This window comes from Macrobrachium nipponense, chromosome 7, assembly GCF_015104395.2.
Source record: "Macrobrachium nipponense isolate FS-2020 chromosome 7, ASM1510439v2, whole genome shotgun sequence".
Taxonomy (NCBI): Eukaryota; Metazoa; Arthropoda; class Malacostraca; order Decapoda; family Palaemonidae; genus Macrobrachium; species Macrobrachium nipponense.
In genome coordinates, this window is record NC_061109.1 from 22,425,896 (window position 1) to 22,442,197 (window position 16,302).

Sequence of the window (16,302 nt, forward strand, 5' to 3'; positions counted from 1 at the left end):
CTCTGTTATGGTTAATAACGCGAAGAATAATAATCCTATATTCGGCCAAGAGCAACGATATGGATTCGACCGATGTGGGTACTTTACGGAATGAAGAGACCCAAAACGAAACGAATTATAACGACAGACCTCCTCCTCATTCATTATTTTTTATATTTTTTAGAGGGTTTTCTAATTGCCTTTGCGAAGCTCTCTCTCTCTCTCTCTCTCTCTCTCTTTTTTTTTTTTTTTTTTTTTTTTTTTTTTTGACTGATTTTCCAATTGGCTTTGTCCGTCGGCCACTCAGCCATCAGTAGTGTAGCGCCCCTGGTTTAATGTCTGTTCATTAGTCCCGTCAGGTGAAAACGGCTTGGTTCCATTCCTTGAGAGTCCTTGGCATGGAATGCTCGCCCTGATTTTGCTCTTCTTTTGCGTGACTTTAATTAAATTCTGTTGGACTTCGTGAACTTTTGTTAGACTTCGTGGACTTCTGTTAGATTTCATGAACTTCTGTATTTCAGCAGTATTTCTTAACAAATAATTTCCCATCCTTCACTCTTATGTTTGTCCCTTCATTAAAATATTACTACTACTACTACTACTATTTTGGTAGATGAAACCTGTTCGCTAGGAACCAGCACACCAAAGGGGCCACTGCCATGAAATTCAAGCTCCCAAAGAATGTTGGTTTCAACCTCCCACCACAGACCCCACACTGCAGCAGCAACTGGTCATGACACAGAGTCAGTCATTTTTTATCGCCCCTCAGTAGAAAGCGTACCCTCGACATCAGAGTGACACCCACAGCACTAACCACTATAACCAGCAGACCAGCTAGTATTGAAAAAAAGTTTTTTTTTTTCTTTTGCTACAGACATCTAGCTGGTTGTAATCTTAAGGGGACTCATATTTAAAGCTATACGTAGGATCTATGTTCTTGTCCGTCAAAGATGGTTAATAATAATTTATAATCTCACGCAGCGATTTATGAATACTAATTTTGAGGGGAGCGCAACCTGTTGAAGATATTGAGGTAAATCTTTTTGTAAATGGGTAAATGCTGGCATGCCTACCCTGAATTTATTTTGGACGTGAATTTTATTTATTTATTTATTTATTGTGCTTTGTTAAGGAAATTTTTTTTGTCAGGAAATATTTTACTCTCTCTCTCTCTCGTCATCTCTCTCTCTCTCTCTCTATATATATATATATATATAGATATATATATATATATATATATATATATATATATATATATATATATATATATACACACATATACATTTGATGCCCAAAGAAAATTTATATGAACTTAAACCTATCAAATGAAATGCGAACATTTTTATGTTAAATGTATACGTCTGTTTGTGTGTGTGTGTTTGAGAGAGAGAGAGAGAGATAAAGCCTGGCTTGGCTGTTCGTGGTACTAGCAGCGGGTGGGAAGGCGCAGATAAATCAGTGTTAATTAACCTGTCACTCATGGAAAGCCGAAATCTTGCTTCCGTTGGACCTCTGTCAACCCTGACTAAACTTGCGATGATAAATTCGCATCTGATATTGCCTCTCTCTCTCTCTCTCTCTCTCTCTCTCTCTCTCTCTCTCTCTCTCACAACTAAGAAATATATGGTAAATGTGCATACCTAGATGGCTATGAGGATGATTGCAGAGATCTGCATCCAAAAATATGTAAAAACCTAAAAGAAGGAAAAGGATGTAAGTTCGACAAAAAATGTAAATATATGCACCCTGTAGCCATGAATCATAATCAAATGAATAATCAATCAAGTAATAAAATCCGAAATAAGAAAGAAACAAATAAAGAGAGGAATAAAGAATATCAGGTAAAAGAAAAAAGCAAGCCATCAACGAGATATGCAGAGATGTCAGCAAAAAATTTCAAAGCATCAGCTCCAAAATTCTACTCAAGAGATAATAACTGTATTTATTATGCAAGAGGATAGTGCAGAAACGGAGAAAATTGCAGATTCAGACACAAAATGAATAATTATGATGAAGGAAGATCAAATATTATGGAAAAGTTGGATTTTTTAATGTCAGAATTTCTGGAAATGAAAAAAAGAACAACATACCAGAACAGGAAAGAGATATGGGAAAATCCTTATTACTACCAATATTAAATGAAGGAGAAAACATGCAAACCATCATAGTGATGAATGCGCAGGGTCTAGTTACGAGTAACTCAAAAAAAAAAAATAGAGTCTTAGAAGAACTAACCCAAATTGAAAAGAAAATAGATATAATGAATATAAGTGAAACCTGGTATTCCCAAGAGACTGGGAATGATGATCAAATAAAAGGGTTCCAAACTTATAGATCAGATAGAAAAAATAGGAATCAAGGGGGAACCGCAATATATGGGAAAGACAAAAAAACAAGGAAAAATAATATAAGAAATATAGTAACTCAGAATGTGAAACTAATAGCGGTAGAATTTGAATCTGAAAAATTAATGAACATAGTAATATATAGACCTCCTAATACTAAAGAGTTTGACTTAATAATAGAAAAATTGGATAATATATGTAGAAATCACAAGGACTGGACTATTCTCCTATCTGGAGACTTCAACTTTCCTTTCGTAGAGTGGTTGTACTTATACATATAAAAAAGAGAGTAATAGTAGTGCAGAAGATAAGAGGCAATTCGAAAAGCTATTAGATATGCTACTAGAATACAACATTCAACAAATAAATCACCTGCCAACAAGAAAGGAAAATACTTTAGACCTAGATATTTGTGAACGAGGTGAATTATGTTAAAGAAATAATAGTTTATAATGCGAGTATTTCAGACCATAATGTCATAGAATTAACAGTCCATTCCAAAGCAAGTGAAAACAGAGATAAGCAAGAAATGAAAAAGTGGGAAGGATATGGAAAATACACAACTTCTACAGTAAGAATATAAAATGGACAGAAATAAATGAAGAATTAAACAAAGATTGGGATAACATTTTCGTAAGTGATGACATAAGGGTAAATACGGAGATATTATATAAAATATTAGAGAAAATAGTGGATAAATATATACCGAAGAAGAAAAGTAAACATCAGTCATGCATACCAAGAGACAGAAGGATCTTGTTCCAGAAAATCAGAAAGTGGAAAAAAGGTCTTGCAAAAGAAAAAAATGCATGGAAAGTTATAGAACTAAAAAGTAAGATAGAAAATGCAGAACAAAAGATTACACAATCAAAAGAAAATGAAAAACGGGACTTGGAAGAAAAAACCCTAATAAATATCAAGCAAAACCCCAACACTATTATACTCATATGCGAAAAAGATGAATAAAAGAAGAATAGAAATTGGCCCTCTAAGAATTGAAGGGAGATTAACGAATGAAAAAAAAGGAAATTTGCAACATATTGGCAGAACGATATAAGAGAGAATTCACCCCTAGAATAGATAATGAAGATAATGATATAGAAGTAAGGGACGAAAATAGTGAATATTTAGCTGACATAGATATTAATGAAGCTGATATTGTGCAGGCAATTAATGAAATTAAAAATGGAGCTGCAGCAGGGCCTGATGGAATTCCTGCTATTTTGTTAAAGAAAGCAGTTCATTCTATCGCAAAGCCACTTGCAATATTATTAAGACAAAGTGTAGATACAGGCAAGATTTATGATGAGCACAAATTAGCATATAATACCCCTACTTTCAAAAGTGGATCAAGACTAGAGGCAAGTAATTATAGGCCTGTGAGTCTAACATCACATATTATGAAAGTGTATGAAAGGGTAATGAAGAAAAATATTATGAAACATTTAATGAAAATAGTTTGTTTAATATAGGACAACATGGTTTCGTACCCGGAAAAAGTACACAAAAACCCAATGTTAGTCCACCGTGAGAACATATTCAAAAATATGAAAAGCGGAAATGAAACAGATGTGGTTTATCTAGACTTTGCAAAAGCTTTTGACAAAGTAGACCATAATATATTAGCGAAGAAAATTAGAAAACACAATATCGTGGATAAAGTAGGAAGATGGTTAAAAGAATTTTTACACAACAGAAAACAGATAGTTATTGCAAACGATGAGAAATCGGATGAAGCTAAGGTAATATCCGGTGTGCCACAAGGTACGGTGTTAGCTGCAATACTGTTTGTTATTATGATTGAAGACATAGACAGTAATGTTAAGGATTCGGTAGTGAGTAGTTTCGCTGATGACACAAGAATAAGTAGAGAAATTACTTGTGATGAAGATAGGAACGCTCTACAAAGAGACCTTAACAAAGTATATGATTGGGCAGAGGTAAATAGGATGGTATTTAACTCTGATAAATTTGAATCAATAAATTATGGAGACAGAGAAGGAAAGCTATATGCAAATGGGAGGGGACCTAATAATGAGACAATCACAAATAAGGAAGCAGTTAAAGACCTTGGTGTGATGATGAATAGGAACATGTTATGCAATGATCAAATAGCAATTCTTTTGGCAAAATGTAAAGCAAAAATGGTAATGTTGTTACGGCACTTCAAAACAAGAAAAGCTGAACACATGATTATGCTTTATAAAACATATGTTCGTAGTCCACTTGAATATTGCAATATGATATGGTACCCACACTATCAAAAGGATATTGCTCAAATAGAGAGTGTACAAAGGTCCTTTACAGCTAGAATAGAAGAAGTTAAGGACCTTGACTGGAAACAGATAGAAGGAATAGCAGAAAACATCATGGAACTAAAAATATCAGAAAGAGCAAGCAGAGGTAGATTAATAGTGCCCAAAACTATACCAGGAAAAATAAGGAAAGCACACAGGACATTAATCCACTATGCACCAGCATCGATAATGCAGCGTCTATTCAATGCGTTGCCAGCTCATCTGAGGAATATATCAGGAGTGAGCGTAGATGTGTTTAAGAATAAGCTCGACAAATATCTAAACTGTATCCCAGACCATCCAAGATTGGAAGATGCAAAATATACCGGAAGATGTACTAGCAACTCTCTGGTAGACATTAGAGGTGCCTCACACTGAGGGACCTGGGGCAACCTGAACGAACTGTAAAGTCTGTAAGGTAAGGTCTCTCTCTCTCTCTCGTTCCTGGTTCCTAAGTGCTCACTCCAGAAACACAGTTGCTCTCTTCTTCGTTTTCTTCTTCTTTTTCCTCCTCTTCTTCTTCTTCGTTTTCTTCTTCTTCTTTTTCTTCATAAACTTGGTTCAAATTGACGGCGTCACGATCGTGGATGTTTTTATACGCTTTCTCTTATAATTTTCATAAATAATTTTGATATTTATGTCTAGCAAAACCTCTCTCTCTCTCTCTCTCTCTCTCTCTCTCTCTCTCTCTCTCTCTCAGCAAAGAATTTCCAAGTATCAGCTCCAAGATATAGCTGAAGAGATAAATACTGTATTTACGATGCAAGAGGATATTGCAGATAAGGAGAAAATTGCAGATTCAGACACAAAATGAATAATTATGATGAAGGAAGATCAAATATTTTGGACAAGTTGGATTTTTTAATGTCAGAATTTTTGGAAATGAAGAAAAGAACAAGTTACCAGAACAGGAAAGAGACGTGGGAAAATCCTTATTATTACCCATATTAAATGAAGGAGAAAACACGCAAACCATCATAGTGATGAATGCGCAGGGTTTAGTTACGAGTAACTCAAAAAGAAATAGAGTACTTTAGAAGAACTAATCCCCAAATTGAAAAGAAAATAGATATAATGAATATAAGTGAAACCTGTTATTCCCAAGAGACTGGGAATGACGATCAAATAAAAGGGTTCCAAACTTATAGATCAAATAGAAAATATAGGAATCAAGTGGGAACCGTGATATATGAGAAAGACAAAAAACAAGGAAAAATATATGAGAAATATAGTAACTCAGAATGTGAACTAATAGCGGTAGAATTTGAATCTGAAAAATTAATTAACATTGTAATATATAGACCCCCTAATACTAAAGAGTTTGACACAATAATAGAAAAATTGGATGATATATGTAGAAATCACAAGGACTGGACTATTCTCCTATCTGGAGACTTTAACTTTCCTTTCGTAGACTGGAAAGAACGAATAGGAGATTGTGGTTGTATTTATACATATAAAAAAGAGAGTAATAGTAGTGCAGAAGATAAGAGGCAATTCGAAAAGCTATTAGATATGCTACTAGAATACAATATTCAACAAATAAATCACCTGCCAACAAGAAAGGAAAATACTTTAGACCTAGTATTTGTGAACGAGGTGAATTATGTTAAAGAAATTATAGTTTATAATGCGAGTATTTCAGACCATAATGTCATAGAATTAACAGTCCATTCCAAAGCAAGTGAAAACAGATGAGCAAGAAAGGAAAAAGTGGGAAGGATATGGAAAATACAACTTCTACAGTAAAAATATAAAATGGTCAGAAATAAATGAAGAATTAAACAAAGATTGGGATAAAATTTTTGTAAGTGATGATATAAAGGTAAATACGGAGATATTATATAAAATATTAGAGAAAATAGTGGATAAATATATACCGAAGAAGAAAAGTAAACATCAGTCATGCATACCAAGAGACAGAAGGATCTTATTCCAGAAAATCAGAAAGGGGAAAAAAGGTCTTGCAAAAGAAAAAAATGCATGGAAAGTGATCAAACTAAAAAGTAAGATAGAAAATGCAGAGCAAAAGATTATACAATTAAAAGAAAATGAAAAATGGGACTTGGAAGAAAAAACCCTTGTAAATATCAAGCAAAACCCCAAACTATTGTACTCATATGTGAAAAAGATGAATAAAAGAACAGAAATAGGCCCTCTAAGAATTGAAGAGAGATTAACAAATGAAAAAAGGGAAATATGCAACATATTGGCAGAACGATAAAGAGAGAATCACCTCTAGAATTGATAATGAAGATAATGATATAGAAGTAAGGGACAAAAATAGTGAATATTTAGCTGACATAGATATTAATGAAGCTGATATTGTGCAGGCAATTAATGAAATTAAAAATGGAGCTGCAGCAGGGCCTGATGGAATTCCTGCTATTTTGTTAAAGAAAGTAGTTCATTCTATCGCAAAGCCACTTGCAATATTATTAAGACAAAGTGTAGATACAGGCAAGATTTATGATGAGCACAAATTAGCATATATTACCCCTACTTTCAAAAGTGGATCAAGACTAGAGGCAAGTAATTATAGGCCTGTGAGTCTAACATCACATATTATGAAAGTGTATGAAAGGGTAATGAAGAAAAATATTATGAAACATTTAATAAAAAATAATTTGTTTAATATAGGACAACATGGTTTCGTACCCGGAAAAAGTACACAAACCCAATTGTTAGTCCACCGTGAGAACATATTCAAAAATATGAAAAGCGGAAATGAAACAGATGTGGTTTATCTAGACTTTGCAAAAGCTTTTGACAAAGTAGACCATAATATATTAGCGAAGAAAATTAGAAAACACAATATCGTAGATAAAGTAGGAAGATGGTTAAAAGAATTTTTACACAACAGAAAACAGATAGTTATTGCAAACGATGAGAAATCGGATGAAGCCAAGGTAATATCCGGTGTGCCACAAGGTACGGTGTTAGCTGCAATACTGTTTGTTATTATGATTGAAGACATAGACAGTAATGTTAAGGATTCGGTAGTGAGTAGTTTCGCTGATGACACAAGAATAAGTAGAGAAATTACTTGTGATGAAGATAGGAACGCTCTACAAAGAGACCTTAACAAAGTATATGATTGGGCAGAGGTAAATAGGATGGTATTTAACTCTGATAAATTTGAATCAATAAATTATGGAGACAGAGAAGGGGACCTAATAATGAGACAATCACAAATAAGGAAGCAGTTAAAGACCTTGGTGTGATGATGAATATGGAACATGTTATGCATGATCAAATAGCAATTCTATTGGCAAAATGTAAAGCAAAAATGGGAATGTTGTTACGGCGCTTCAAAACAAGAAAAGCTGAATACATGATTATGCTTTATAAAACATATGTTCATAGTCCGCTTGAATATTGCAATATGATATGGTACCCACACTATCAAAAGGATATTGCACAAATAGAGAGTGTACAAAGGTCCTTTACAGCTAGAATAGAAGAAGTTAAGGATCTTGACTACTGGGAAAGACTACAACCTTTAAAATCATATAGTCTAGAAAGGAGAAGAGAACGCTACATGATAATTCAGGCATGGAAACAGATAGAAGGAATAGCCGAAAACATCATGGAGCTAAAAATATCAGAAAGAGCAAGCAGAGGTAGATTAATAGTGCCCAAAACTATACCAGGAAAAATAAGGAAAGCACACAGGACATTAATCCACTATGCACCAGCATCGATAATGCAGCGTCTATTCAATGCGTTGCCAGCTCATCTGAGGAATATATCAGGAGTGAGCGTAGATGTGTTTAAGAATAAGCTCGACAAATATCTAAGCTGCATCCCAGACTATCCAAGATTAGAAGATGCAAGATATACCGGAAGATGTACTAGCAACTCTCTGGTAGACATTAGAGGTGCCTCACACTGAGGGACCTGTGGCAACCCGAACAAGATGTAAGGTCTGTAAGGTCTCTCTCTCTCTCTCTCTCTCTCTCAATAATAATTACTACTTGAATAATGAAACTGTCTCTCTCTCTCTCTCTCTCTCTCTCTCTCTCTCTCTCTCTCTCTGAAGAGTTGAAGCAGGAAGTGGGACTGTTCATCTGTGATTGACTTTTAACACAGTTTCATTTCTAAAATGACTTTAGCCGCGGGGATATTGCGATAAACTCCTCCGTTTATTTTTCCATGATTCAAATATACTTTTCCATGTTTTCAAATGTATTTCTCCATGCTTTTCTTTTGCAATAGTGTCACTTGATTGAATGCTGTCTAGAACATGAAAATGATACCGTGTTGCGTATGTACATTTTAGCCTCCTTGGAATTCACAGTTATACAGACTTATTACCGCAGGGGATATGGGCGACGGTATAAAATAATCATCATAAATAGAGATTTCCAAAATATACAGTTGGGAATATCATATAATCATTATTAACTTACTGATTCACTGCCATTTCCTCCGCAGATTTCTCAAGTCTTGGGCCACAATGAACACCTATATGTTAAGCTGCCCCGTGGCTTCTGGAGCGCCCACGTTGTCATCGGCGTCACGGTGACTATAGAGGCCGCCCTCCTGCTTCTCACGCCCACTTGGGCTGCCAGCATGGGCTTGATGCCCCCTCTGGACGACGACGATGCCACATCAGCTTCCCGAATGGCAGGAGCTGCCTTGGCAGGTACTATTGGATTGTTGATTGTAGCAGTGCCTAGGCCTATGTGTGCGTTAAAGTGTGGTTACATACTCTATAGGCCTAGATTGATACAAATTATAAGTTTTGAAGGACATAATGTTCAGGGATAACTATCTCAAACAAGAGATTACTTAAATTTAAGCATTATATTACAGACTAACTCTGAGATCACGGGATTCTGTGAATAGAAAACTAAATTAAGTTAAAGTTTGATTGCACAGATCCCCGTTTTCAATTTTGTATCTTGTAATCGTGTGTTCTACGTTGCCAGGGATGCCAACGAAGACAAATTGTCTGGTGAATAGAGAAGGGATTTGTGTAATTACATTGATTTAGTAAATTGTTTGTTGATTCCTTTAGGGTTGAAACAAATTCGAACGTCCTGGAGAAAGGTCTGCTAGGCCGACGTACTACAATAGAGTTTAACACTTGTAGTCGGTCTGTTATTATTATTATTATTATTATTGTTGTTATTATTATTATTATAATGCTAGTGTATGCCGGAAGTAACCCCTCTTTTAAACACGTTTTATTAAAAGTAATTGCCGTCTCAGCTGCATTAATTTTACAAAAATTCTATTAAAATAGAGGAACCTATATGAAATTAATGCAGCTGAGGCAGCAATTACTTTTGATTAAATTTTATTATTACTATTATTGCTGCAAAACAGACTTTACAAAACTCTCTTGAGTTACCAAGTGGATCTACGATCCAGACACCATTATTTCCTCGTAACTAAAACCGCCAATGCCTTCCAGGCCTGTGTGTATTCGTCTGGTCTCTCCTGGGAACGTCTGACAAGCATTACGCAAGAACCATGTTGCTTTCCATGCTCACGTACCACGTACTCGCGGTGTGTGTGGCAGGTGCAGCTGCATTAACTGGGGTAAGGAACCCTTTATTTAAGAAGTTTAGGAACTTGCATTGCTTAACCCTTCATATCCTCTTGATAGGGCAGCAGATAAAATCATTTTTTCACCAAAATACTTCAGTTAATGATACAAGCATGAAATTTGGTAGCTCCATATCTTCTCCATATGCCACTTTTTGAAAATGACCGGGTGTCCACTCAGAATTCCAAAATGGCTGCCGTATTTCAAGATGGCCGCTAGTCAAGGATTTAACGTTTGACTCATGTGCCTCCAGTCATGTTTTTATGCATTTTAGGCAGAGTCACCAAACAAAAGTTAAATGTACTATTGGTGAAAATTTCATATACATAAAAAAAGATGGCATCCAATATGGTAGCCAAAAACATTAAAAATCACATCTCAGGATTCAGTAGGCATGGAAAAATGTCTTAATTTTCAATATAATAGTTTGCACATCTATATATAAATTCAGGTTGTGGTTTATCTCTAGTTTTAGTTTAAAAGTGAATGTTAGCTCACAACCAAAGCGCATTGGTGACTTCACTGCTGTGTAACTCAGCATAGGGTTCAGTGTCGGCTAATCTTGCTTTATTTGTGCTGTACCTAGCTTTGCATCAGTGTAGTTTGGTTGTTTGGTCTCCCAAATGCTGTCTAACAGCCACATATCAATTAGCTGGTAGAAATATAAATATATATATATATATATATATATTATATATATATATATATTATATATATATATATATATATATAGATATATAATAGATATATATATATAATATATATATACTGGATATATAGTTGGTAGATCTAGTAGGATAGCCTCACCTGAATTGACAGGAGGTGCCAGCATGGGAGAACAGAGCCAAGGGGAAGTGGGGTTCTACATGGCTTGTCAATGTACCTACCTGGATGGCATACAGATTACACGGGACTTAAATGGCACTGGATGAATGATCGGGCTAGGTATAGGGTGACCGAACCTAGTTGTATCCCATACATCATTGTGCATATCAGATGAAGGTGGTAAAAGGATAGCCCCTCAGCCTTAGTCAAGAGCTCATAGTGGAAAGTGTAAGTTTAATCACAGGCAATAGGAAGACTGAGTGGAGTAAATGTTGTGTCTGCAAGGAACACGAGAAAAATGAGGGTCTAATTTCACCCTCGGCCTCTGTACATCATAATCCTGAATATGATGAGTACATTATGATTTCAACCAATGTGCCATTGTTCCAGGAGATTAGTGAAATACCACTCAACTTTGACCCAGCAGGGCTGGATGAAGGCAGTAGCATATAGACTACACTGCAACAAAACATGGCAAAATACCACAAGAACTATGTGGTCATGTATAATAATGCAAAACGTGTTCGTGCAAGAAAGCGAACATCGACAGTTGAAGGTAGTGAACCACAGGAAAAGCATGCTAAACAGCATTAAAGCATGCATTTTTTGTGAAAATGTTTTAATCGATTTCATGTGGGTCATTGAGCTCTTCAGTCTCATGGAAGACCTTCTAGAATAGTGGGATTGGTAGGTAGAACTTAGCCTTGTCCTCTGATTTTGATCCATTCACCTTTCCTCACTATGTACTTTTGGGTCTCACAGTGACTGATGTCAGGGAAGACATTGATACGGATTTTTCTCCATATTCGGTAGGAACTTTAAAGTGCTTATTTATTTCATTTAGGAAGGGAAACTTGGTCTTTCACCCGCCCTCTTGTTCATGCAGTGCACTATGGTAATGTGCAACCAGATGTGAGCATGGCTGTTAGGTCTGAACTTCTTGCTGTTGTGATCAGAAGCTACATGACACCTCTGCTGGAGGATTTTCAGCCAGGACCTTTGATCATGGCTTAATACAGGTCATTGTTCCTTTACCATCCATGTTCACTTTACAGCATCCAACAGAATTGAACGACAAGATCGTGGTCCCGAGCATTCATCTTGCTGAGGAAACCAACCCTGACAAATCTCCTCACGAAAGGACTTTGTCTCATCCTCAGCCTCTTGTGAGTCAAGTAGACAGAAAAATGTAAAAATATATGAATCTCCTCTTGATTCTTTTGAAAATACAAGGCAATCAAAGGGAATGTTACTGGACTACAATATAGGTATATATATATATATATATATATATATATATATATATATATATATGTGTGTGTGTGTGTGTGTGTGTGTGTGTGTGTGTGTGTGTATATATATATATATATATATATATATATATATATATATATATATATATATATATATATATATATATATATATATATATATATGATTAATAGGTTAGTAGAAAAAACTTTTACGTATAGGAATATAAGAATATAAGAATATGCTGCTCTATTTGTAGTGATAGTGCAAGTAACTTTCGAAAGAAGCTGTTATGTAATTTGTTGTAAAGCAGAGTATTTTGAATATTATAGACTTTAATGGTAAGTTTTCTTTTATATCTAGTTTTTCCTTAAATGCTAAGATCCTTGGTTACATTTTTCCATTATGTTCTTGTCTTTGATGTTTAGTAATGAACAGAGAGCCAGTTATGTAATGCTGCCATAGCTGCTTTTTAAAATGTCAGTACATCTCTGAATTTCATGCTTTATTCAAATGAAGAATAACACAAGGCTTGAGGCCTGTCAAAAGTTCTAAGTACTAAAGGCCAGGTTTTAGCAGCACCCCATTTTTCAGGAGAATGGCGAAGGCACCAAGGGAAATCGATTGGCAGCCATCACTGGAGCAAGGGCTACTATGTGTCTTCTCTGTCTGGCATACTTCTACTCCATTGGTGAGCCTACCTTTGGAATACGCAAGTCCACATCCTACATGGAATTACCAAAAGATGAATGCAAGAAGGACATATAACCCCACCCTTCTTTTCTTATTCTTTTTCATCTTGTCTTGAAAATTTAGATAGGCATTGATGCTTTTGAGTGTCTATACTGTCTTTAACTTTTGTATCTTTTCTCTATGACTGTGTGTATGACGAATAGCCTTTAAAATTCACACATAACATTTGTCTATTACTCAGTCTACTTGCAAATATTCTACCAATATGTTGTTCTAAGCAAATGAATAGATGCGTGTATAAGATTTTCTAGTCAAAGATTGAATATCATTTGATATACAGTGCAACAATCTCACAATTTACATATTTCGAAAGCAAGCCTTTATATATCAGCAAGATACGTACCCCAAATACGTATATTCCTCGTATGCATAACTTACCAAATAGCATTTTTTGTAATTAATGTGCCTCAAACTGTTTTAATTGCCTGTCCTATTTGTTCCAACAAACCAGCTATTATACAGTTCAGAGTACCCTTTAATATCTTATTTTTTTATTTATGTTTTGTCTTATTCATGGTGCATATACAGTTTCTAGTCCTATAAGTGATATTATACATAAACTCTGAGAGTGCCAACTCTTATCAAGAGTTAAACACTTTGATTTTAAGGTATTTAAAATCCGTAGAAGTTGGGAAATCGTGACTTTATTTTATAGGACCCCTAATGTACCATAGGGTAGTGATGTAAATTACATTATGTACTGTACTTAACTTATATCACTTCATACAGTTTTAGACTTACAGTATATTAAATATGTAAATTGTGAGGAAACATTCAGGGTTATTTAGTTTATTTTTAGTTATAACAAGATATGGCATTCATTCATTCCAGAGGATATTGCTCAGGCAGTCCTATTCATGTAATAATACGTAATAAGAATTTATTTTGAATTTTATCTCTCACTTCCATTTTGCTATGTTTGGATGCTAAGTTGTGCTTCGGATAATGGAATAAGATTTTTTATTTTTATCCTAATTTAGCAATTTTTAGACGTGTTATATTTATTGCTAGATGTTTTGTATCATTTTTAGTAACATGTACACTGTTACCTCAGAGATATGAAAAATAGACCAGTCTCTCGATATCAACCTTAAAACTACCACCTTATATATTTATAGTTTTTCCTATGTATGGGGAAGGTGCATAGAGAGAACACAAAGAAAAAATGTTCTTTTGAATGTATGCATTTAAAAAGCTTTTCATTTTTACTGCCCACTTTAGTGATCACATTTGCAATGTGACTGCGTCTTACATACATAGATACAGGTAGTGTTCCCTTGGTTTCTTTATAGGTATAGTCAGCCCGTGGGACACTCACACTCATTCTCTCATTTGCTCTGAGTTGTAATTAACTCCTCTGTTAGTGACTCAGTTCATTTAAAGACTTTTCTTTTATATTTCAAAATCCCTTTATAAGCCTTTCTCGTTTTTTCATATCATTGGATGATCTCAGCATAAATTGAAGTTTGATAAGTATTCTTGCAATAAACACATTTGTTTTAATTGAATTAAAGCACCATTCTATTTTTTTTGGTATAAGGTACAATTTTTTCTTATTGTTTATTCTGATTGTGATGGGAAAATTTTTTTATCCATGGTACTTTTGGAATCAGAGGCTTTTCACTTTTTATATTATGGTGTTTTGATCACCATATTTTTCCAAGTTTTTAAAAAAATTTTAATGATGCTGCACATTTTTTGCATATGTAGTGTGTGCTTTTATATTTTACATTTTTAAATTTTCAGCTACCTTTGTGCTGTTAGTGAAGCTGATTAGTACTCATGATATCTTTTTTCATGCTGTATACTTTGAGTCCCAATTTTTATTCTTTAAAAATTAATATTGAATCTTATTATGACTTTTTTGCTTTATATATTTCCTTTTATTCTACATTTGTTTCTTTTGCTTTCATTGGCTTCATCTGTTCATTCCATTATTTTTTAATGTATGGGTTCTTTAGTCGAATACTCTCCAACTTTTACACTTTTCTTGGGGGCTGTGTTCATTATTTACAGAGGTATGAGCAGTGCAGAATATGATGATGGTTTCTTCAGTTTCAGAATTCCAGGTTACTGGTTAAGTACTGTAACTGTAAAGAAGCAACAAACTGTAGTGATCCCAGCCCAGTAGTATTCCTACTTAATTTGGCTTCAAATTCTAAATTTCCAGGAAATTCTAATAGGAACTTCTATTTCAGCCAGTTATTAGTACACATTTTCGTCTGTATAAGTGTTTTCAAAAAGAGTATTTCTCATGTTCTTGAATACGTACGTATGTCATGTGCCCAGAATATGAAACATGTATTGCTAAATAATATATGACGACACTTAGTTTCTTTATAAATATTTTAGGTACATTAGTAAGTTAGAGGTATGGTACACTGTATTAACTTTTCGTAGAAGTTTTTATTCTTTTTACCCTCTCTGCGTTGGATTACACAAATATCAGTGACATGTAAGTTACACAAGATGTTAGCCGTATTTTATATGTACTGTACCAAAAGTATTCTGGATATTTCAGTGTGTTTAAATAAGAGTATGTAGTATTTTAGTGTTACAGTACAATGGATGTATATATACCTATAATGATACATAGCTAATCGTATTCTCACAATAATACCACTAAACTCTGATGGTTTTGTTACCGTATTTCCTGTGCTTTACTGGACAGAATGGCAAACTGTGTATTTTAGGCAACTGTTGCTGAATGCAGTAATATGCGTGGCAATGCAGCCTGTTTCAGCAGTAATGTAGTTCTTTGAATCTTTGGGTCTTGATAGGCTGGGTGTATCAAATGTTAGTTTGAGTTTGCTAAACTGTTTTATCTGTTCACTGTATAGGACATTTTCCGTGTTCTGTACACTATTTGCAGAAACACCAAGTTAGAGAAGTTCAAAGGAGATTTAATGAATGCCTCATTAAATTTCTCACGAAGATGAGAGAACAATTACACCTCAGTTACTGCAATTTTGAATTCAGAAAATTGTGACAGATGAAATTATTTGAAGAAAATTTCCTAATTTCACACAATAGAAACACAATTGAAAGCATTACACTTTATCCACTGGATTGTTAATGCTGTAGAACCTCATTATTGTTGTTGTGGTTGATCACAGCGAGGGCAAACAGTACTAATAGCAAACATAGCTATATTTCCTCTTAACTTATTTACAACTACTTAAATATATATCGTTGTAGATTAATTTCCTTTCTGTCAGTCACATTGAATCATTAAACAACATCATACTCAAGCAAATTTAGAACTATTCTAGTCAAATAATGCAATATAATCATT

General features: G+C 34.5%; 1 protein-coding gene across 3 annotated transcripts in view; it reads left to right on the forward strand.

The window, feature by feature from the left end:
* The window catches only part of LOC135217112 (tumor protein p53-inducible protein 11-like), a 270,330-nt gene that overhangs the window by 238,462 nt on the left and 15,566 nt on the right, over positions 1 to 16,302 (forward strand). For all 3 annotated transcript variants that reach the window (XM_064252814.1, XM_064252812.1, XM_064252811.1), the window contains 3 exons: positions 9,059 to 9,269; positions 10,044 to 10,171; positions 12,849 to 12,945. In XM_064252814.1, coding sequence (XP_064108884.1) covers positions 9,059 to 9,269; positions 10,044 to 10,171; positions 12,849 to 12,945 — 436 coding nt within the window. The remainder of the gene's footprint in view (positions 1 to 9,058; positions 9,270 to 10,043; positions 10,172 to 12,848; positions 12,946 to 16,302) is intronic.